Genomic DNA, 23,100 nt, shown 5'->3' with positions numbered 1-23,100 from the left:
CTGCCTGGTTGGAGCTCGATCTGCGAGCAATGGTATCCGCAGTCCTTCGCTGACCGAGGGGGTGTCCAGATTCCGAGGTCTCGCCCTTTGGTGTAGTGTCACTTAAACCTAGGACCTACCCCTCCCTCCCAATCCTCTCCTCCCCCCGCCCCGCGCCGCTCTAGGAGGAGTCAAAATGTCCTCTTCCCCATCTGGAGGGGATTGTAGTGCGTAAACAGGATTAACTCTCTCCCACCCAGCTGCGCTGAGCAGCCCGCGGCCTGCGGGCCGGAGCGAGCCCCCTGGTGCGCGGAGGGCGAGGCACGGGAAGCGGGGGATGGTGGAGCTCGGGACATCGGAGCTGTCCCTGGGGCGCGCTTCCTCGCCAAGGCGGGCAGGGGGTCACAGCCTCGGGAGCTGCTCCTCGGAAGCCGGGGCTGACGGCCGCGACAGCTCGGGCTCCTAGCCGCAGCCTCTCTCCACCACCTCCCTCTCCCTCCGCGCGCTTCCTCTCCGCCCACCGCGCTCTAGCCGCCGGGTCGCAGCCAGCGCAGTCCTCCGCCCCTCGGAGCCGCCGCGCCCGCTCGCCCGCCCGCGCCCAGCCATGGGGGACCTGCCGGGCCTCGTGCGCCTCTCCATCGCGCTGCGCATCCAGCCTAACGACGGCCCGGTCTTCTACAAGGTGGACGGGCAGCGCTTCGGCCAGAACCGCACCATCAAACTGCTCACGGGCTCCTCCTACAAGGTGGAGGTGAAGATTAAGCCCACCACGCTGCAGGTCGAGTGAGTGCGGGCGCGCGCAGCGGCTGACCGGCCCCACTTGGGGTACGCGGGGTGGACCGAGGCCCCCGGGACAGCCGGAGCCTCTCCTGGGCACCTCTTGCCTCGCACCGCGCCCAGCGGTCCCAGGAGGTTGGCGGGGGGGAGGGGGGTGTATAAGGTCAGCTCCCTGCACCCTAGGTCCCGTCCCCTGCCTTACACTACTCTCTCTGCTGTTCTCGCTTCCCTCCACGCCTCGCGGGGTGGGATGTTTAAAACAGCGACAGGAAGCCAGGGGTTTGGGGGCTTTTTCTTTCCTTGTAAAATTTTCATCCCTCCTGTGCAGCCATCGGCGCGGACCCTCAGGCGGCCGGGGTGGGGCAGAGGGGAGAAGCTCGCCGCGGGGTTCACTTACCGCAATCCCGGTCCTCCTCTGCCCCGTTCTGTGAGGCTGAAGGAAGGAGAAAGGCTGAGGAATGAGGTGGAAAGTCGGGGGCGGGTGATTATTGGGGCTCCCTGAGGGATGCTCCCCACTCCTCCATCAACCCTTATGAGCCTGGGACCCCGGGGCTGGAAGAGCAAGACGGAAGGCAGCCTCCTCTGCTTAGGCCTAGTTTCCCGGTTTTCCTTGCCTGGTGTTTTTCTTTTTCTCCCGAATTGTCTGTTCAGCCGGTGATTAGCAACATCCTGACAACAAAAGGATGGGTTTTTTTTTTTATACTTATTTATTCGTGGCAGGGTTTATCTCTTCTCTGCTACCAGAGGTTGATGCATCCAGTAGGCTCTGGCTGGAAAGTCAGTGTAGGAGGGTGCAGTAGCTTATGGGGAAGTGTCCAGGGCTGGAATCCTTTACCTCTCAGCTTCCACGTAAGCATGGTGTGAAGTCTAGTGTGGAAAGAGGAAATAAACCATCCTATACTGTATCTACCATTTGCTGAGCTTGGGAGGTGGGGTGGAGAGGGCTTTGAATCCACCTGACACCTTTTATAGCTTACGTGTCCTCCAGTAGTTGTTAATTCAACAAACTTGTATTGGCCTTCTAGGTGCCAGGCTCCAACTGAACGACCTAGAGTCAGACCTGAGTTGTGTCTAATGCTCTTGGTCCATTTACTTGTCCTCATCACTGACAGCTCCAAGCACCCATTATCCTCACATTCCCCAGTGTTCTGTGCATCTGGTTATAATCCAGACTTTTTCTTTCCCTTTTTTCCTGGCAACCCCTTCTACCAAGTTATCTGTTCTGTTTCCTTCAGGATAGTTCTCTATTTTTCAAGTTAATCTAAAAACAAATTTGTGTTAATGATAAAACTATTTTTTTTGTTACACTTTAATTTTATCAAAGTTTTTCAGTGCCCTAACCCAGTGATTCTCAAACTTGAGTCTACATCGGAATCACCTGGAGGGCTCAATAAAACACATATGGCTGAGCCCCATCCTAGATGTAGTAAACTCTAGTTTACTACATCTAGAGCGGAGCTTAAGGATTTGCTTTCTAATAGTTGGCAGGTGATACTGATACTGCTAGTCCAGGGATGACACTTTGAGAACCATTACCCTAACATGAAGAAATGATGCCAGTGAGAATTTTTGGTGTGTGGCTGGCTTGAGGAAGAGTACCCCAAATTATGGGACCCCTGACTGTTGGAACAGAAGAAAAAACCATTAGAGAATTAATTCAGTGGTTCTCAATCCTACCTGTGCATTAGAATCACCTATGCAACCTTAAAATAAATTTTCTAGTGCCCAAACCACACCCCAGACCAATTGAATCCTATTCTCTGCAGTTTGAGATGGGGTGGGTATAGGTAGGTTTTTAATAGCTCCACAGATGAGAAACTAAAGAGGAAGACCACTGACAGAGCCTAACTCAGCCTTGTGCAAGTACTTTGGATGAGAATACTGATGTCAATCCAGAGAGATTAAGTAGTTGACCTGGCGTCACATGACTGGTTAGCTGGGGAAGTCAAGCCCCCTAAACTCTCAGAACTTTCTGCCACACCACAGTGTCTCCGTTAGCCACACCCTATGGGGTTTCTGCCTGGAGTTGTGGTTCAGACCAGGACAGGGTGCCTAAGCTAATTCCTACCATATGTGGTCAACTCAAGTCCATTGCAGGAACATTTCCATTGGTGGTGTGCTTGTCCCACTGGAACTGAAGTCTAAAGAGCCTGATGGGGACAGAATCGTATATACAGGAACATATGACACAGAAGGTGTGGCCCCAACCAAGAGTGGAGAACGGCAGCCCATCCAGATCACCATGCCGGTAAGGCCTACTTGGGATTGTTGGAGTGTGGTGCCAGGGCAAGTGGAAACCATGGAAAAGAAAATATGAAACATTATTTCAATTCATGGTTTCATATTCGAATATATTTGTTCATAATGTCCAAGTACAATTAATTAAATGATCCATGCTTCTCCAGTGATCAGTTTCATAGTAATTTCTTATGTGGCAAAAATTTAAGTCTCTCCCTACATTTTTGTAATCTGTTCCATTGTTCTGTCTACACTTACACCAAAGCTGCATTGTTTTAAAGACATTGCTTTTACAGTATGTGTTTGTGTATTTTGTAGTTGGTCACCTTACTGAATTTGTTTACTAAAATTCTTCATTCGATGATCTTGGGTTTTTCAGGTAGACAGTCATAATCTACATATAATTGTGTCATTTTTTGATTTTTTTTTTCTGGCCTTCCTGCATTGGCTAATGTTTCTAGAATAATGTTGCCTACAAATAGTGGTAATCCTTATCTCCAGGGTTTCACTGTTAGACACAATGTTAGTTTCAAATATTTATTATGTTAAAGCATCCTGTTTCTAGTTCACTAAGAGGTATTTTTTTTAATTGGGAGGTGTGTTGAATTTCTTCTAATTCCTTTTCCCATCTACGGAGATAGTTTTTCTCCTTTGATAAATTAATGGAATAAATATAAAATATACTTTGAAATACTAAACTTCCCTTTATTTCTTAAAATAAACCCTACTTAATGTCATTTATTATTTGTAATATATTACTACATTCAATATGCTAGTATTTCATTTAGGGTTTTTAAATTTTGTTTGGTTGATTTATCAGCAAATATATAAGGATTTCCTATATATATCAGGCACTGGAAGAAGAGTGGTGAACAAAATAGATATCCCTGGCTTCATGGGGCTTCTTATCTAGAGGAGGAAAACATACTTTATACATGATTATCAATAATAAAGTAGATAATTGTTATTATACAAAACGTACTGAAACAGTAGTGGTACCCTTGGGATATATACCAGGGGTCTTAGTCTAGCTCAAGATTTAGGGGATGGCTTTCTTGAGAAAGAACTAAAGATATGTAAGAGTTGAGGGAATAGGGAGCACTTGAGGAAAAAGGAGGTACAATGATCAAGAGCTGGGGGAGAGCAGAATGTGTTTCAATGAATGAGTAGAAGCCCTATATAGCTGGAGCAGACAGTGAGGCAGAGACTGACTCAAGATTAAGATGGAATTAACACAACATTGTAAATCAACTATACTCCAATAAAAATTTTTAAAATTAAAAAAAATAAAGATTAAGCTGGAGAAGAAAGTAGAGTTTAGATGTTACAGGACCTTCTTTCCTTATTGAATTTATCTTAATGCCTGTGGGAACTCATTGAAGGTTTGTAAGTCAACTTTGATAAGCAATTTACATATAAATTGTATGTAAATACATTAATACACCAATTTAAAGTATTCAGTTACATAGATTTTAACTACTGTATAATCACCACCCCAACAAAAATATAGAACATTTCTGTCATCCCCAAAAATTCCTCCATGCCCATCTGTAATCAATGCCCCCAGGCTTAGCCCTCTCTGACCTTTTTGTCTCAATAACTTAGTTTTAACAGTTCTAGAATTTCATGTAAATAGAATCGTAGCAATGTGCCTGACTTCTTTCACTTAGCATAATGTTCTTGTATAATGTATAATGTTGTAGCATAATGTTGTCATATAAATAGTTGGTTCCTTTTATCACTGAGTAGTATTCCATGGGAAGGATATAGTACAGTTTATTTGTCCCTTCACCAATAAATGAACAGCTGGGGTGTTTTCAGCTTTTGAGGTTATGAATAAAGTTGCTATGAATATTTGAGTATGAGTTTTAGAGTGAGGATGTTTTCACTTCTGTTGAGTAAATACCTAAGAGGAGATTTGATGAGTCACATGGTAAGTACATGTTTAACCATATAAGAAATATCCAGACTGCTGTACCATTTCATATTTCAACCAGCAATGCATGAGAATTCCAGTTACTTTACATACTTAATTATATATCAGTCTTTTAAATTTGGAATTGCAAAAGACCTAGAAGAGCCAAAACAATTTTGTTTCATGGTCTATAATGTAGTCTTTAAATCAGATAGCCTAAATCTTCCTTCTTTGTTTACTCAAAGTTATTTTGACTATTCTAGGCCCTTTGCATTGTTATATAGATTTTAGAATGAGCTTGTCAATTTCTCCAAAAATTGGGGTATTAATTGGGTTTGCATTAAATCTATATGCCAGTTTGGAAAGATTTGACACATTACTATTGAGCCTTCTGATACATGAATATATCTGCCTATTTAGGTTTTCTTTAATTTCTCTCTATAATGTATTACAGTGTTCCCTGTACAGATGTTATACATACTTTGTTAAATTTATCATTAAGTATTTCATATTTAAATGCTACTATAAATAGTGGTTATTAGTATATAGAAGTAAAATTGATTTTTTCTATATTCATCTAGAATCCTGAGGCCTTGCTAATTTCACTTATTAGTCCTAATAGTTGTTCGGGGTCTTTTTTGTAGCATCCCTAAGCTTTCCTATGTATGATACATTTTTTTTCTTTTTTTAAAAAATATTTATTTATTTATTTTTGGCTTCATTGGGTCTTAGTTGTGGCACATGGGCTCTTCGTTGCGGCTGGGCTCTGTAGTTGTGGCGCACGGACTTAGTTGCCCCATGGCATGTGAGATCTTAGTTCCCCGACCAGAGATCAAACCTGCGTCCCCTGCATTGGAAAGCAGATTCTTAACCACTGGACCACCAGGGAAGTCCCTCATTAACATTTTATTGAGGATTTTATATCTGTGTTCCTGAGGAATATTGGTCTATGGTTTTCTTTTCTTGTCATTATCTGGTTTTTGGTATCAGAGTAATAATACTAGCTGCATAAAATTATTTGGAAAGTTGTTCACTCTACCGTTTTCTGGAAGAGTTTGTATAGAATTAATATTATTCTTATTTAATGTTGGATAGAATTCACCAATAAAAGCATGCATTTCACTTTGTCTAAAGGTTTTTAGTTACAAATTCAATTTCCTGAATTGATATTGGGCTATTCAGGTTTTATTTCTTGAGTTAACTTTTTTAATAAATTTATTTATTTGGGGTTGCATTGGGTCTTCGTTGCTGCACGCGGGCTTTCTCAGTTGCAGTGAGCGGGGGCTACTCTTCGTTGCGGTGCACAGCCTTCTCATAGCGGTGGCTTCTCTTGTTGCAGAGCATGGACTCTAGGCGTGCGGGCTTCAGTAGTTGTGGCACACAGGCTCAGTAGTTGTGGCTCGTGGGCTCTAGAGTGCAGGCTCAGTAGTTGTGGCGCACGGGCTTAGTTGCTCTGTGGCATATGGAATCTTCCTGGACCAGGGCTCGAGCCCATGTCCCCTGCATTGGCAGGCGGATTCTTAACCACTGTGCCACCAGGGAAGTCCCTTGAGTTAATTTTTGTAATTGGTCTTTGATATCATTCATTTATTTCAATTAAATTGTCAAATTTGTTGGCACAAAGTTGTTGGTAATAATCCTCCACCATTTTTTGATGTCTTAGGATCTCTAATGATGTCCACTCTTTCATTCTTGATATTAATAATTTGCCATTTCTCCCCCACCAACCAGTCTAGCTAGAGATTTATCAATTTTATTGGCTTTTTCAAAAACCCAGCTTTGTTTTCATATGCTCCACTGGCCCATTTTTCTGTTTCATTGATTTCTGATCCTATCCTTTTTTTAAAGTTAGTTTTTATTTGTATGTTTGTTTATTTATGGCTGTGCTGTGTCTTTGTTGCAACGCATGGGCTTAGTTGTGGTATGTGGGATCTTAGTTCCCCGACCAGGGATCGAACCCAGCTCCCCTGCATTGGGAACCTGGAGTCTTAACCACTGGACCATCAGGGAAGTCCCCTGATCCTATCTTAATTATTTATTTCCTTCTTTTGTTTGCATTAAGGTATTTTAATTGAGGCTATGCACACACACACACACATATACACACAGAGTAAAATGATCTCTTTGTATATTGTACAGTTCGGTTTTCCATAGTTGGACTATATGCACCTAAGTGTGCATTTCTTTGAATCTTTTCTTCTTGGGGCTCACTGAATTTCTTGAATCTGTAAGTTAGTGTTCTTCCAAATTTTGGTCTTTTTAACTGTTATTTTGTTTCAAATTTCTTTTCAACTTTATTCTTTTCTTGTAGTTCCTCAGTTACACATTGGACAGCTTGGTATTATCCCACAGATCTTTACAGTCCTGTCCAATTTTCTAAAAGAAAAGAAAATTGGTTCTTCAAATTAGATAATTTCTATTGATGTATACTCAAGCTCAGTGATTTTTTTCTTCTGCCATTCCCAGGCTACTCTTGTGCTTACTTTCTGAAATTTTTTCTGTCATTGTATTTTTCAGCTCTAGAGTTTTTTATTTGTATTTTCTATAGTTTCCATCGCTCAAGATTCCCTGTGTTTGCTCATTGAGACCATGTGCCCCTTTACTCCTTTCAGCATATTTATAATTGCTGGTTTGAAATACTTGTTTGGTAGATCCAGTATCTGGCCCCATTTAGAGTAGGAATGACTTTTTTTTCCTGAATGTGGGTCATGCTTTCCTGTTTTGTTACATGTTTGATAATACTTGATTAGAAACTAAACATTGTAGATAATATATTATTGATTCTAGTTTCTTTTATTCTTCTGAGGATTAGTCTCTTTTTAAATTCTAGCACGCAGTAACATTGCTGAACTCAAACTACAAATTCTGTCTTCTCAGCAGGGTAGCAGCTGATATCTCTGCTTAATTTTTTTCAACTTCCAGTTGCTGCTTTTCTAGCCTGGTTCCCTTGTTCCAGTGGAGTTTAGCAGTCAGCCAAGGAATTGGACAGTTTATACTAAGATTTTGGGATCCATCCACCCTGAGGTTCCTCTAAATTTCCAGCTGCTCTGCCAGTCCTGAGCCCTTTGCTTTGACACTTTCAAACCAGTAAGGCTCCAACTTCTCAGGTTTGGGAATGCATTCAATTAAAAAAACAAAACAAAAAACCACAAAAAAAACAGTGAACTTACAAATCTTATTCAGCATAATTTTCTCTTTCAAGAATAAATTCTTCTCTTAGACGAAACCAACCCTGCTGACACCTTGATCTGGGACATCTAACCTTTCAAACTGTGAGACAATAAACTTCTGTTGTTTGGAAAAGAAAAAAAAAAAAAGAGTCAAGCAGAAAAAGTCCCCTCCCACCACCCCATACAAGCAGTTAGGGAAGAGTTATGGCAGAGTTATAGTCAGATTTTGGGTCTCACCTCTTCCATAGCTCTCTTGTTTCCAGGATTTTCTCCCTAAATTTCCAGCTGCTCTGCCAGCCCTGAACACTCTCTTCTGCCACTTCTCGCAGATAAAGCTGCCATTTACTTGGGCCAGAACTGCCGGGGGATTGGGGAGTACCCTCAAGCAAAAAGCCACACGGACAATTCTTAACTGTTATAGTTGAGATCTTTCAAGGGTAACTCTGGTTTCTGTCTTGATTTTAGTTGCTTTTTAAAGCCTTCAAATAGTTTTTGTTTATATTTTGTCGGATTTTATAATTCTCTATGTAAGTTTCACCCACCAATTCCCCATTTTTAAAAACATTTCAATGTAGGACTTCCAGTTCCTGGTAATGTGACAAGATTTGCATGTTGTTAAAATTGGTCTAGTAGCAATATGTAGATTGGAAGGGGAGATAGGCAAAGGACAATTAGAAGGTTCTTCACCGTTTAAGATGTGGTGTTAGGGTTAATAACTTAATAAAATGAATTGGGCGCATTTTCATAGTTTGTGCTCTGAAACAATTTACATAGCATAGGATTTAGCTGTTACTTGAAAGTCTGACAGAATTTCCCCATAAAAGTCAGGATCCAAAATAATGGTATTTGGAAGGAATATCCCTAACTTTCAACTTAGTCCATAATGTTTGCCTTTGGGGGGCTTTGAAGATTTTATTGAGTCAATTTTAGTTGTTTTTCTGAGGAAATCATCCATTTGTACAGAAACACATTTTAAAAGGTATTTTTAGACTTCTAGGAAAATATTTGAAAATCACACATCCAACAAAGGGCTAGTGGATCAAAATAAATCTCTTAAATCAAGTAAGTATCCTTCTACTGTAGTGTATTGACAATAGCATATGTAATTAGAGTTGAAAGGAATTATTAACTCGAAGCAGAACTGCAAATACTAAAGTTATTAGAGGGCTTCCCTGTTGACACAGTGGTTGAGAATCTGCCTGCTAATGCAGGGGACACGGGTTCGAGCCCTGGTCTGGGAGAATCCCACATGCCGCGGAGCAACTAGGCCTGTGGCCACAACTACTGAGCCTGCGCGTCTGGAGCCCGTGCTCTGCAACAAGAGAGGCTGCGATAGTGAGAGGCCCGCGCACCGCGATGAAGAGTGGCCCCCGCTTGCCACAACTAGAGAAAGCCCTCGCACAGAAACGAAGACCCAACACAGCAAAAATAAATAAATTAATTAATAAAAAAATAAAGTTATTAGAATTTTATTTATTTTTTTAAATTTTGTTGAAGTATAGTTGATTTACAATGTTGTGTTGATTTCTTCTGTACAGCTAAGTGACTCAGTTATACATATATATAGATATATATATTCTTTTTCATATTCTTTTCCATTATGGTTTGTCATAAAATATTGAATATAGTTCCCCATGCTCTACAGTAGGACCTTGTTGTTCTTCCATCCTGTATATAATAGTTTGCCTCTGCTAATCCCAAACCCCCATTCCTTTCCTCCCCTACTCTCCCTCCTGCTTGGCAACCACAAGTCTGTTCTCTATATCTGTGAGTCTGCAGTTTCATAGGTATGTTGATTTGTATAGTACTTTAGACTCCACATATAAGTGACATCTTATGGTATTTGTCTTTCTCTTTCTGACTTATTTCACTTAGTATGATAATCTCTAGGTCCATCATGTTGCTGCAAATGGCATTATTTCATTCTTTTTGATGGCTGAGTAATATTCTATTGTGTGTATGTATGTATGAATGTATATATATATATCACATCTTCTTTATCCATTCATCTGTCGATGGACATTTAGGTTGCTTTCATGTCTTGGCTATTGTAAATAGTGCTGCTATGAACATAGGGGTGCATGTATCTTTTCAAATTATAGTTTTGTCTGGGTATGTGCCCAGGAGTGGGATTGCTGGATCATATGGTAGTTCTATTTTCAGTTTTTTGAGGAACCTCCATACCGTTTTCCATAGTGGCTGCACCAATTACATTCTCACCAACTGTACAGAGGTTCCCTTTTCTCCACACCCTCTCCAGCATTTGTTATTTGTAGACTTTTTAATGATGGCTATTCTGACTGTATGAAGTGGTCCTCATTGTAGTTTTGATTTGCGTTTCTCTAATAGTTAGTGACGTTGAGCATCTTTTCATGTGCCTATTGGCCATCTGTCAGAATTTTAATGAGAGCCCAAGGGCCAATGAGCTAACTTTAAGTTGTTAATACTTTCACTGAACTGGTACTGAGCACTGGGTCAAGTGCAGAGGTGGTCACCATATATGAGACTGTACCCCATCTTCCAGGTGGTCACAGATCAGGAGAGCAGACCTCCCCACCTTCTCCCTGGAGCCAGTATGGGCTGAGGGGACCAGAGGTATAAGTTCCTCTGGTTTTAGAAGGGTGGAGTCATACTTCTTTTGCTATAGGTGTAAACAGAACCCTAGGGAGGAAGATTAACTTATTTTAGAAAGAACTCAATTAAACACTTATTAATTGGATCTCTAAAGTGAGAACTTCTACATTATTTTGAATGAGAATGAAACAAAGGTATTTTTTTAATGTGAGAATGATTTAGACTGAGTCATGAAACGAAAGATTTTCTTATTCACCATAAGTCTGGATTGCCTGTCCAGCACCTGCTAAAAGGTTGGAGAGCCTTTAGATGCTTTGGGAGGATGTTGTAGTGACAAGGGTCTCTACGCTGTAACTAATGAATCCTGAGTCCCAACAGTAAAGCCTAGATTCTTCCATATAATTTCCACTCTAGAAGAAGCAGGTGATTGATAGTTGATTGTTCCAACAATGATCACACAGCGTTTGGTTTGAGCATTGGCCATGCATTTGTATCTTATTTGTAATAGGCTGATTCTAAGGAAAACAATTGAAATTAGAGGTTTCCTGATCATGTCAGCAGCTCTTATGTTAAATTCAAATGTTCATTCTAGTGGTGAAGCTTTCAGCTAGCCTTCCTCATTATCCTACGATGTTTTAAGTTACCAATATTTCAAACTTAAGTTTTAAAAAGTATGAACATACCACACTCTCACAGACAACACCAAAACATTGAAATATCCAGGTAAATGCAATCAATTAAGTAGCAAGTTCGTGGATTATTAAATTTACATTCTTCACCAAGGGAAACATCAGTGGTATGGGTGCCTGAGGAAACGTCTAGAATGTCAGAATTATAACTGGAAGTTATGAAGGTATTGGGATGCCATCTACTTCTGTAATTAACTGTGATCCCGGGCAAACCTTAATTCAATGGGCCTGTTTCCTCAATGCAAATAGGTGGATTCCTCTATCTGATCAGTAAGACCACCGTCAGCCCTAACATGGTGTGAAAATTACAAACTTACCTTTAGGGGTGTGGTACTAATTATTTGCTGAAGAAAGTCAGATTCTCAAATACTGTCATTTAGGATCACACCAAATAGGACTGAAGTCCTACAAATTTATGTAGGATTCCTTTCTGGTTGGGCACAGGCACACAGAGAAGTGTGGGGATGCATCCCAGCATTTCAAGGGCTTTGCATGATTTTCTTAAAATATTGTAAAATATCATGACAAGGTACAGAAATGTGCATAAACTTTTAAAACACCAGGAATCCCTACATTTTGATTTGGCTCATTTTCAGATTACCTTCCACATATATACATCCTGTAGTTGCAAGAGTTTTTAATACATATTTTGTACAACTTTCTACATATTCATTTTTATAATTTTAAGGGTAACATAAGACTCTATCACAATATATCATAATGATTACACTCTTACCCAGATATTAGATATATTGATTGTCCCATCATAAAAAGTGCTATAATGTAAAGTTTTGTGCATATAGTTACCTCAATCTGAGTAAAAATACTTGGTCAAAAGAACTGAATCTGGGCTTCCCTGGTGGCGCAGTGGTTGAGAGTCCGCCTGCCGATGCAGGGGACGCGGGTTTGTGCCCCGGTCTGGGAGGATCCCACATACCGCGGAGCGGCTGGGCCCGTGAGCCATGGCCGCTGAGCCTGTGCATCCGGAGCCTGTGCTCCGCAACAGGAGAGGCCACAAAGTGAGAGGCCCGCGTACCGCAAAAAAAAAAAAAAAAAAAAAAAGAACTGAATCTTTATGGCTTTTCCCACATATGGCCTTTTCGGGTATTTTTTTTTTTTTTTAAGTTGTACATACTATTTTACAATGTTACTAGCAATAAAGTCTACTGGCTTTGTTAAAATTATGACATCATTGAGAATTACTTTAAAAAAATAGATTTTCTAATTTACTTTTCACTATCACAAGAATGAACATTTCTACATGTTAATTTAATTTTGTTTCTTCTTGTGTATATTATTCTTTCATGTTTCGTCAATATTTCTGTTGGAAATTTTTTTTTTAAATCACAGACTCCTAATAAAGATAAACAATCTGTTGTATCTGTCATATTTCTCTCACTATCGCTTTATTTTTATTTTCCATTGTGTAGAAATATAATTACATTAAAATTTTTCATTTTCTGTTATGATTTCTTCTTTTAAAATGAAGACGGTTATTTTTTCCATAGAGTTGACCATCTCTTTTGGTTTTCCCATAGTTTTGGATTTTATGAGATTTAACTTTCCTCATATTCAAACTTGATTTATATGTTTATACTATACATCACTTTCCAAAAGATTTAAGCTGGTATTTAGCATTTTATGAGTCCCAGCAGTAAAGCCTAAGTTCTTAAATATAATTTCCACTCTAGAAGAATCAGGTGAATGATTGTTCCAACAGTGATCGCACAGCTTTTGGTTTGAGCATTGGCCATGCATTTGTATTTTATCTGTAATATGTGATTCTATTACAATTGAAATTAGAATTATTTTTTTAAATTTTTATTCATTTTTTGGCTGCATTGGGTCTTTGTTGTGGTGCGTGGGCTTCTGATTGTGGTGGCTTCTCTTGTTGTGGAGCACGGGCTCCAGGTGCATGGGCTTCAGTAGTTGTGGTGTGCGGGCTCAGTAGTTGTGGCTCACAGGATCTAGAGTACAGGCTCAGTAGTTGTGGCGCATGGGCTTAGTTGCTCTGCAGCATGTGGGACCTTCCCAGACCAGGGCTCGAACCTGTGTCCCCTGCATTGGCAGGTGGATTCTTAACCACTGCGCCACCAGGGAAGTCCTAGAATTATTATTAATTGAAATTAGAAAAGGTTTCCTGATCAAGTCAGCAGCTATAATGTTAAGTGAAAATTTCATTCTAGTGATGAAAGCCTTACATATGCTTTAACACTATTTTATGACCTTTGTCAGACTTAAGTATTGTAAATTACAGACACAACCACTTTCACAGGTAATAAGGAAGTCTTGAGATCCCCAAGTAAATGCAGTTAATCAAGTAGGTGAATCCAGCAAGGGAAGCTGAATTAAAGGTACACCAAAGCAACTTCTTATGAGTCTAAGGTTACCTCAGAGTAGTTTGTCAGATTTTTATAAATCATTGACTAAGTGATGCTAGGATAATTGGCTATTTGGAGGAAACATCACTGCTGTTCTTTCTGGATGCCATACTTCAAAAAGATATTTCAGATGGATCCCAGGGTTATCTGTAAAAAGTCAACTTTGTAAAAAATCAAAATGAAAAGAATTAATCTAAACCTTAAAGAAATGGAAGAAATCCAAAGGTGAAAATGGAAAACCTTGATTACATAAATGTAAAATTCCTGTTAAACATTGTAAACAAAGTTAAATTTTCCTTAAAAGGCAATTTAAATTAAAAGGCAAACGATGGTTGGTGAAAAACTTATTTGTAACATGGATGGTTAAGCTGTGTTGCCTCGATTTGCCACTGCCCATGCAGACAGTGCTGCAGCCCTGAAGCTGAACTCAAGAAGTAGTCAAGTGCCATCTGACTTAGATTAGTGGCAGTGATCTCTCTATTCACATGATTCCAGAGGCCCTGGTACAGGGAGTTAAGGATACCCAGCTCTAAAAGCTCTCCACCCACACTTCAAAGAGCAGTGCTGACTTGTATTTTAATGTGTCTAATTCTCCACTCAGTCCCTCCAAGGAGAGAGCCCAAGTGGAGATTCTGTCTGCATCATGGTAGCCTTCATGATAGTCTCTTTAGTAGGCGACTGGGGGGAGTTTAGAGGAATAAGGCAGGGAGGTACATGAGCTTCTTGTGAGGCTGTGTTTGCGCAGTACGGTGGCCTTACACATGCATTCCCAAGAGTAAAAGGTGTTCCTCATGTCAGCTCTTTCTAGTATTTTGGCAAAATCTGTAGCTTAATATATAAAGAATTCTTAGAAACCAGTAAGGAAAAGAACCACAGGACATGGAAAATTGAAAAATAAGCAAAAAACATGAAGAGGCAATTCACAGAAGAGATACAGATGATCAGTAAATACATAAAAATAGTTTAATTTCACTATTGGTAAAAAAAAATACAAATATTGCAATGCCAGTTTTCACCTACAAAATTAGTCAAATATTTAAAAGTAATACTAATTGTTCAGTGCTAGTGTATTTCTGAAATATAATAATTTTTCTAAATTGATTTTTGGATCCTGCAAGCTTGCTGAATTCACTTATTAATTGCATAGTATTTTCTGCAAACAGTTGTTTATCTGTGAATAGAAAGTATTACTTCCCCTTTTTTTTTCCTTCCATCTAGCCTTAAGGTACTAGCTTAAGACTGCTAACACAGTGCTGTACAGGAATAGTAAGAACTGCTCTTGCTACCTTATTTGCATCTTATAGAGGAAGGACTCGGTCTCTTACCATTGAGGGTGATGTTAGCTATAGGTTTTTTATTGGTGCCCCTTAATCAGATTGAAGAACTTTCCTTCTGTTCCTAGTTTGCTGCGAGTTTTTATTATGAATGGATGTTGAATTGCCAAACAGATTTCTGCATCTATTAATATGCCAAACAGAATTGCCAAATAGATTTCTGCATCTATTAATATGATTACATGGTGTTTCTCCTTTATTTTGTTAATATGGTGAATTACATAGATTTTCAAATATTTAACCATCCTTGAGTTCTAAGGATACATCTCTCTTGGTCCCAGTGTAATATCCTTATTGTGTTTGCTGGATTTTATTTACTAATATTTCAAAAAATAAAAATTATAAGCAAATTTTATGCATAAAACCATGAGGAATTTTTGTCTGCAGTTTTCCTTTACTCGTAATAATATCTTTGTGAGGTTGTGGTATCAGGGTAACAGTGGCTTCACAGAATGAATTGAGAAGTGTTCCTTCCTCTGTTACGTAGAACTGGTATTTTTCCCTTAAATGTATGAATTTATCAATGAAGGCATTTGGACCTGAAATTTTCTTTCTGGGAAGATTTTAAACTACAAATTCAATTTCTTAAGTAGTTAGAGATTTAGTGATAGCTTGTGTCTTTCAAAGAATTTGTACATTTTAAACAATGTATTAGTATAAGTTTGTTCCTAATCTAAGGATCCCACATTGTTCCTAATATAGGATCAATTGTGATAGCATCTCTTTCATTCCTAATATTGGTAACTTGCTTTCTTTTTCCTGCTCAGTTTTGCGGGGGTTTATCAATTTTGAAGACATTTTCAAAAAAAACCAAACAAACAGATTTTAGTTTCATCAATTTTCCTTTACTGGTTTTCCTTTTTCTGTTTCATGGGTTTCTGCTGTTTATTGCCTTTCTTTTTCTTACCAATAGATGGGCTACAGTTAAAAGGACCGGCAATGTCAACTTTTGCAGAGTCTGTAAAACAACTGAAACTCTCATATTACCGGTAGGGATGTAAAACGGCTCAATCACTTTAGAAAAGTTTGACAGTTTCTTATAAAGTTAAGCATACTTATAAGACCCAGAACTTTTAGTCCTATCTATTCAGCTAAGAGAAGTGGAAAATATGTATTTACTACTAAAACTTCAAACAGTACAGGAATAAAGAGGCTTGGAATCCAGTAGGAATTGGAAGGTCACATCACAGTAAAAGTCATAGATGCTTTTTTTTTTTTAGGAGTTTATTAATTTATTTACTTATTTTTGCTGTGTGGCGTCTTCATTTCTGTGTGCGAGGGCTTTCTCTAGTTGCGGCAAGCGGGGGCCACTCTTCATCGCAGTGCACGGGCCTCTCACTATCGCGGCCTCTCTTGTTGCGGAGCACAGGCTCCAGACGCGCAGGCTCAGTAGTTGTGGCTCACAGGCCTGGTTTCTCCGCGGTATGTGGGATCCTCCCAGACCAGGGCTCAAACCCGCGTCCCCTGCATTAGCAGGCAGACTCTCAACCACTGAGCCACCAGGGAAGCCCCAAGATGCTTATTTATACTGATTTTATTTACTAAGGAAATAACATCATGTCTCTATCAATGTAATCTCATTCTGTGCTCCCAAGGCAGTGGATTTCTAAGTGACTCTATTCTTGGTGAATTTCACATGTCTCCAGTGGATTTTGGTGGAATGGTGAGTAGAGAGAAGTACTCTGGGGATTCTAGGGCATCTGGTTGTAAGACCACCATGGAAATTGTTTAAAACAAGTTCTTCAGATTCCTCATTTGTTACTGAGCACTACAAACGAGTCTCCTCTCTTTGGAAGCTGATGGTTTCTCTTTCACATTGGTTGTGAAATAAAAGTGTACCAAGCCTTGCAACTTGTAAGAACACTAAGGCAAATAAAATGTCCAGGTATGTAGTAGAGTGTCAGTTTCAGAATAAATAGACTGGGTGGCTTAAACAGCAAATATTTATTTTTCACAGTTCTGGAGGCTGGAAGTCCAAGATCAAGGCATCAGCAGACCTGGTATCTGGTGAGAACAATCTTTCTGATTCACAGACAGCTGCTTTCTTGCTGTGTTCTCACATGAAGGAAAGCAGAGAAAGAGAGAGATCATCCCTCTTGTGTCTATTTTTATAGGGACACTAATCCGATTCATGAGGGCTCCATCTTCACACCCTAATTACTTCTGGAAGGCCCCACTTCCAGATACCATCACATTGGGGATTAAGGCTTCAACATATGAATTTTGGGGAGCTACAAACATTCAGTCCATAGTAGTGTCCTAAAGCGCTCTACACACGACAGTTCATAGATGTTCTTCTCACTCAGGGAGAAAAAAGAAAAACCGTTCAGTACCTTTTAGCTCATTTGCTTATATAAATAATTTGGTCCATTGATTATAGTTTCTAGATAGGAATTAGGAAACCTAGCTTCTTGACCTGCTTCTAGCATTAGCTGGCTGCACAATGTAGACCTAGGCCAACTCACTTAACCTCTCTGAATATTAGTTCTTTCATCCTTAGAATGAGATGTTAAAACCAGTCACAACACCAATGTGGAATGACATATGTGAAAGTAATTGTATTTTTAAAAAGAGCTATTAAATGCACAGAATTACACCATGTATAATTGCATTACCTGGGAGCCTGCCTGGGTAAATTTTCCTTGGAAGGCACAGATGGGTTGGGAGGGAATGGAGAGCTTGTAGTTGCTTCCTCTGTTCTTCAAGAGGAATATCAGCTTTGGATAGCACATCTGTTCTTAGCCAGAAGAGAAGAAATCCTGAGTTAGGTAGAGAGATGCCCAGGAAATAGAACTCTAGAAGGAAGAATAGGAAGAAGGCTAATGGGACGTTAAAACAACTAAGGTGTGGGAGAGAGGAAGACATATGCCTATTTAGCAGCAGTTAAGTTTACTTGAATAAGACCTTGGGTCCAACATTAATAACAGAGAAACAAAGTAGAAGCACCTAAGCATCCCATATCTTTAGCTGTGACTTGCTGTCAACAGACTTCTATTTTGGTCTCTTGTGTTACTGAGAACTCTTAGATTGAGACTTTATTAATTTTAAGGTCATTCAGGTTTAAGTGTAGTGCCTTAAGGCTTTTTGTTTTTGTTTTTTGCCTGTGGTCGTGATCATCTTTGTTTGTTCTTGTGACCAACTTTTATTTATATCTGTTTCAGAAAAGGTATTGTCTTTTCCACTTACCTAGCCTGATATCAAGCTGCTCCCTCAAAAGTTTAGCTGGTGTTTGTAAAATATTTTTATAACTTAATTCAGTTGCACTTAAAATGTACAGTGTCCTATGCTGGTCAAAAATAATAATAAGTCATCTTGGTGATTTGTAAAATGAGATATCAGTTTATTATTACCACCATTACCGTATTGTAAACAAAGTTGTAATATTTTCATTAGCATATATGTATCCTTAATAGAATGTATTAAATCCCTAGGGTTCAAGGGATATATTTGTTAATTTTTCAGGGGTGATAGATCCATTTCACCACTTAAAATATTCTTTCTGATTATAAAAGTAACTATTTATTGCAGAAAATCTAAGTAGAAAAGATATAAAAACAATTTCTTAGAGAGCTATTGTTAATATTTTTTCATTTTCTTTTCTCTATACATCTTATTTTGTGTATTTGAATTCATAATGTATATAAAGTGTTTTAATCTTTTTTCTGTTAACATTGTAATCATTTTCTCTCATCATTAAAACTAAATTCCTGTTTAGTGATTGTATAAATTCATAGTACAGATATTTCACCATTTTCATAATAATTTCCTAAAGTTGGATGCTTAAATTGCTTCCAGTATTTGGAAATGTTTGCTAAGTTGATAGGTGAATAATATCTCTGTAAAGTATGTATTTCTTTAATTACTAATAATATTACATTTGAATATTTTTCAGATGTTAGCCAATTTTTTAATGAACTGTCCAGTTTTATCCAAATGTTCTTAGTAGTTCTTACTAGTTAATTCATATAATATTTTATATTAAGGATATTAGCTATTTGGTAATACTTGTAAATACTTACAATTTGGCTTAACATTTTTTCTGATTATAAAAGTAAAATTCAATCATTAAATTTTTTAAGTACAAATAAGTACATAGAAGAAAATAAAACTTATTCCATCAGCATTAACATGTGTAATTTTAATGGAATTAACACTAGACAGTCTTGTTGGTACTCTGCTTAGTTCAGGTGACAATATAGAATACTAGAAAAATTTTATTAAATATTTACATTTAGAATTGTTACATAGTATTCCACTATACACATATGCCATAATTAATTAAGGATGGAAATTTAGTGTTCAATTTTTCACTACTCGAAACCCTGTGGTATTCTTAAGATAAATTATAAGTGAAATTACTGGACCCAAGTATGTTCACACCTTTACTTGATACAAATTACCCTTCTGAAAGTCTATGTAATTCAGTTCCCATTGGCAGTATTCAGAATACCTGTTTCCTTGTTGCTCACTAAAAATCCATAGTTCTAATTTTTAATCAACTTTGTTGTATAGTTTTCATATAATAAATGTACCCATTTTAAGTATACTGATCAATGAGTTTTAACAAACACATACATATACTCTTGTAACCACCACCCCAATCAAGATGTAAAATGTTTCCATTACCCCAAAAAGTTCCCTCTTGCACATTTTCATCAATCGTCAATTCCCTCCTCCTACCCCAGGTAACTTGGGTAACCACAGATGTTTCCTGTCAGCATAGATTATATTCTATCACTATAAATTATATGGATATATATATATATATATATATATATATATATATATATATATATATATATATAAATGGAATCATATAGTACATGTATTCTTTGGGGTCTAGATTCTTTTGCTCAGCATGTCTTTGAGATCCATCACTGTTGCTGCCTGAATCAGTATGTTCTATTATTGAGTAAAAAGCCATTTTACTGATATACCAAAATGTATCTATCACCAGGTGAAGGATGAAACATTTGGGTTGATTCCACGCTGGGGCTTTTGTGAATAAAGCTGCATATGTATGCACAGGTCTTTAAGCTATGACTCTGAAAAAGAAATCCTTCATTTTCTTACCTGGGAGAAGATTTGTGGACTCTAGGTATATCACCCACTGTTTCAGGTCAAGCAGATTTCTCAAAGGCAAGCCATACCTTGTCTTAGGGTCCGATTAGCAGGATGAGGCAATGGGGCAGGATATGATTTTGAGAGCATCTTGGAAGGCTATCTGGGGAGCACCTGATCACCCTCCTCCTGTAGCAACCGCAAGCATAAGGCTCCTGTTGCTCACAGCCCTCCCCCACAATGTCTTCTGGCTCCTGACAAGGCTAAGAACCCTGCTAAGTCAGGCCTGGCCTCCTCCCATGACGGGGGGTGGGTCAGAGGAGAAAATAACGACAGGCATCATGCTGTTTACTGCCACATCCCCTAAATAGCTCCAGGAGGCAGTGGCAGGGTCAGGCTACCCTACAGGCCACTTGAGCCCCTGCCCAATGGCCTCTAGGGTATTCTGTGCCCTCTTCTCAGCTACATGAGAATTGTGTGCTCATGACTCCCTAGAATTCCATGCAGTGTTTGCAGGGCCTACCTTCTGGAAGTAGAATGCAAACTTCTCGAGAGCAAAGGATCACACCTTATACAAATTTTTCTATGTACGAGGCACACAGTAGGTACTCACATAGGGTTTTGGGTAATGTAAAATCAGAACCTGAGACATGGGCATGGCTTATAAACACTCAATAGTATTTGAAGGTTAAAGTAGGGTCTGCAACAAACAAATGCTTCCGATAACATAGTTTTCCCTGGAATTGAAATTAGCGATGGGAGGGCAGTTGTAGCTTTTGTTTCATGTTGTTGTGCACATGTTATTTTGTACAGCTATTTTTCAAAAAAGAAACCAAAGACAATCATTAAACACCATTCCCTCTCTTCTCTTCCCAATCTGCCTTCTGTGGCAACCTCTGAAATTCTGAGATTCTAAGAGAAGTTTCCAGAACCTAAATATGGGAAACAGATACATTTGGGGAGTTATTTGTATTAAAGGCAATATGATAACAAATGCCATGAGTGGGATGGGAATAAGATTTTATAGAGAAATAAATGGTTTACAGACAGCTTTTCAGGAAAATCTCTCTCATAATAAAGGAAGATTGTTCATTAGAGTAAGGGCCTAAGCTTTCAGACCACAAGAGCCTGGAGTGATTACACAGATTACACCTCATTACATGGTACATCTGTTACTAAGTCTAAAGTCATTCTGCTCACTGCATGACAGGCAGTAAGTCAGGAGACAAGTTATTGGGGGAACTTTATTTGGAAAGCCAGCAGACTGAGAAGGTGGCCGACTAATGTCCTAGAGAAACATCTTACCCCAGTCAGAATCCAGGCTTCGTTTATACTAAAAGGTGAGGGGCAGGGGTGAAGGGGGGAGTTGGTTGGTATAAACTTCTTGGTGCAGGAATCCTTTGTTCTTGCAGCTGTCCACGTAGGTCAGGTCACGATATTCCTGTAAACTTCCAACAAGACAAATGTTATTCTCTGTTCTACAACTTTTTATTTTTATATGAATGGGAAAGTGTTGTACTCTTAAAGGTCAGAGGCTTGAGAATGGGCTGTCCTGTATATTGCAGGCTATAGGCAACATTCTTAACTGGAAGCCAAAGCAATAGAATACAAAGGTTGAAGTAAAAGAAACAAATCTAATATGGAGTCAGATTTGTTCTTCCCTATTATATCTCTTTCACGAACATCAACTCTTGTGTTTGCTCATGGCAGAATGAGGTTTTGATGGGGCGTGTTTCTCTTCCCTCAGTTCACTGACATTGGGACCTTCGAGACGGTATGGCAGGTCAAGTTTTACAATTACCACAAGCGAGATCACTGCCAGTGGGGAAGCCCCTTCTCCGTCATCGAGTACGAATGCAAGCCCAATGAGACCCGCAGTCTCATGTGGGTGAACAAGGAGTCCTTCCTCTGAAGATGGCGCTTTCTGATGCTGTTGGACAGTCTCTTCAGAGATCCACTTTTAGATAACCCAGCACAAGCCTTCACCAAGGCACACTACTCCGTTGCTGTCTCCCATTGGGTGCCAATTATCTACAAGTCCTGATTATTCTGAAAAGTGTAATTCCCCTCTGATGCAATGTCCCTGACATAAAAGATCATGATGTACCCTGCCCGAGAGACTCCCTTTCTGTATTCTGTGTTGGTGTTCCTGCCTCCAGTTCTTGGTCATGCTGGTGGCCACTTGGAGGAGCTCCGTGGAATCCGCAGGCTGTGTCCCACACTTAACTTTTCTACCGAATGACTGTGCTGTTTTGTTTCCAAGTTGAGTGCTTCCTTCTTTTTTGTTAAATGTTAAATAAAAAATAACAATGTGCTTGGGTTCCATCCCAAGTGTGCAAGGGTAACATGTAACTTGGGATGTTTTCCAGCTGTGTCAAAGTAGGCTTTGTGAAAATGTGATGCAAACAGCAGTCAATGGGACTCCAGTGTTGTGCTTTCTATAAACAGCTCGGCTATTGCAGGGAAGAATAATGACGAAAGAAAAGGACAAATATTTAAGAAGTGTTTATAACGTATTACAACTCAAATAATGTAAGGTATTGTGCTGTGGCCTAGTGGAAGTGGGAAAGAGCCTTGTGTGGACCACTGTTAAACAAGGTGACCAAAGGGACAGGGTTAACTCTTTGGCAAGTGACTGTGGTGTCCAAACAGGCATGCTGATGGCCTCCCTACATTCCCCTTCACTTGAACTTTGTAAAACTGTGTATGGAACTATAATCAACTTTTGATATTTCTTAATAAAGGCATTGAAAATCATCCCTGACTTGCCTTCTTAATTTGGGCAATATCTGTCTAGCAGGTGGACCTCTCCTCCAGGCCAGCTCTACTAAGATTGCTACTGAATCCAGGCTGGTACTGCTCACCACACGACAGGCCAGTAAATCAAGAGATGAGGTGGAGGGGCACAGAATAACGACTTTATTCGGAAAGCCAGCATACCAGGAAGATGGTGGACTACTGTCCCAAAGATTAGAATTCAGG

At 39.3% G+C, this 23,100-nt stretch overlaps 1 protein-coding gene across 2 annotated transcripts; it reads left to right on the top strand.

Moving 5' to 3' along the window:
* Positions 1–143: 143 nt before the first annotated feature.
* CNRIP1 (cannabinoid receptor interacting protein 1) lies at positions 144–22,875 on the top strand. Of its 2 annotated transcripts, XM_060117728.1 has the most exons (4): positions 144–762; positions 2,854–3,004; positions 17,015–17,064; positions 21,866–22,875. In XM_060117728.1, exons 1-4 carry the CDS (start codon positions 584–586, stop codon positions 22,008–22,010), a joined length of 525 nt encoding a protein of 174 aa, XP_059973711.1. In that variant the 5' UTR covers positions 144–583; the 3' UTR covers positions 22,011–22,875. The 2 variants fall into 2 exon arrangements, with proteins under 2 accessions (XP_059973711.1, XP_059973712.1); XM_060117729.1 differs by lacking the exon at positions 17,015–17,064 and having other exon boundaries at positions 147–762.
* Positions 22,876–23,100: the final 225 nt, after the last annotated feature.

This window comes from Mesoplodon densirostris, chromosome 14, assembly GCF_025265405.1.
Source record: "Mesoplodon densirostris isolate mMesDen1 chromosome 14, mMesDen1 primary haplotype, whole genome shotgun sequence".
NCBI classification, from domain to species: domain Eukaryota; kingdom Metazoa; phylum Chordata; class Mammalia; order Artiodactyla; family Ziphiidae; genus Mesoplodon; species Mesoplodon densirostris.
Note: the sequence above shows the minus strand (reverse complement) of the source record. Positions and strands in the feature narration are given on the sequence as shown.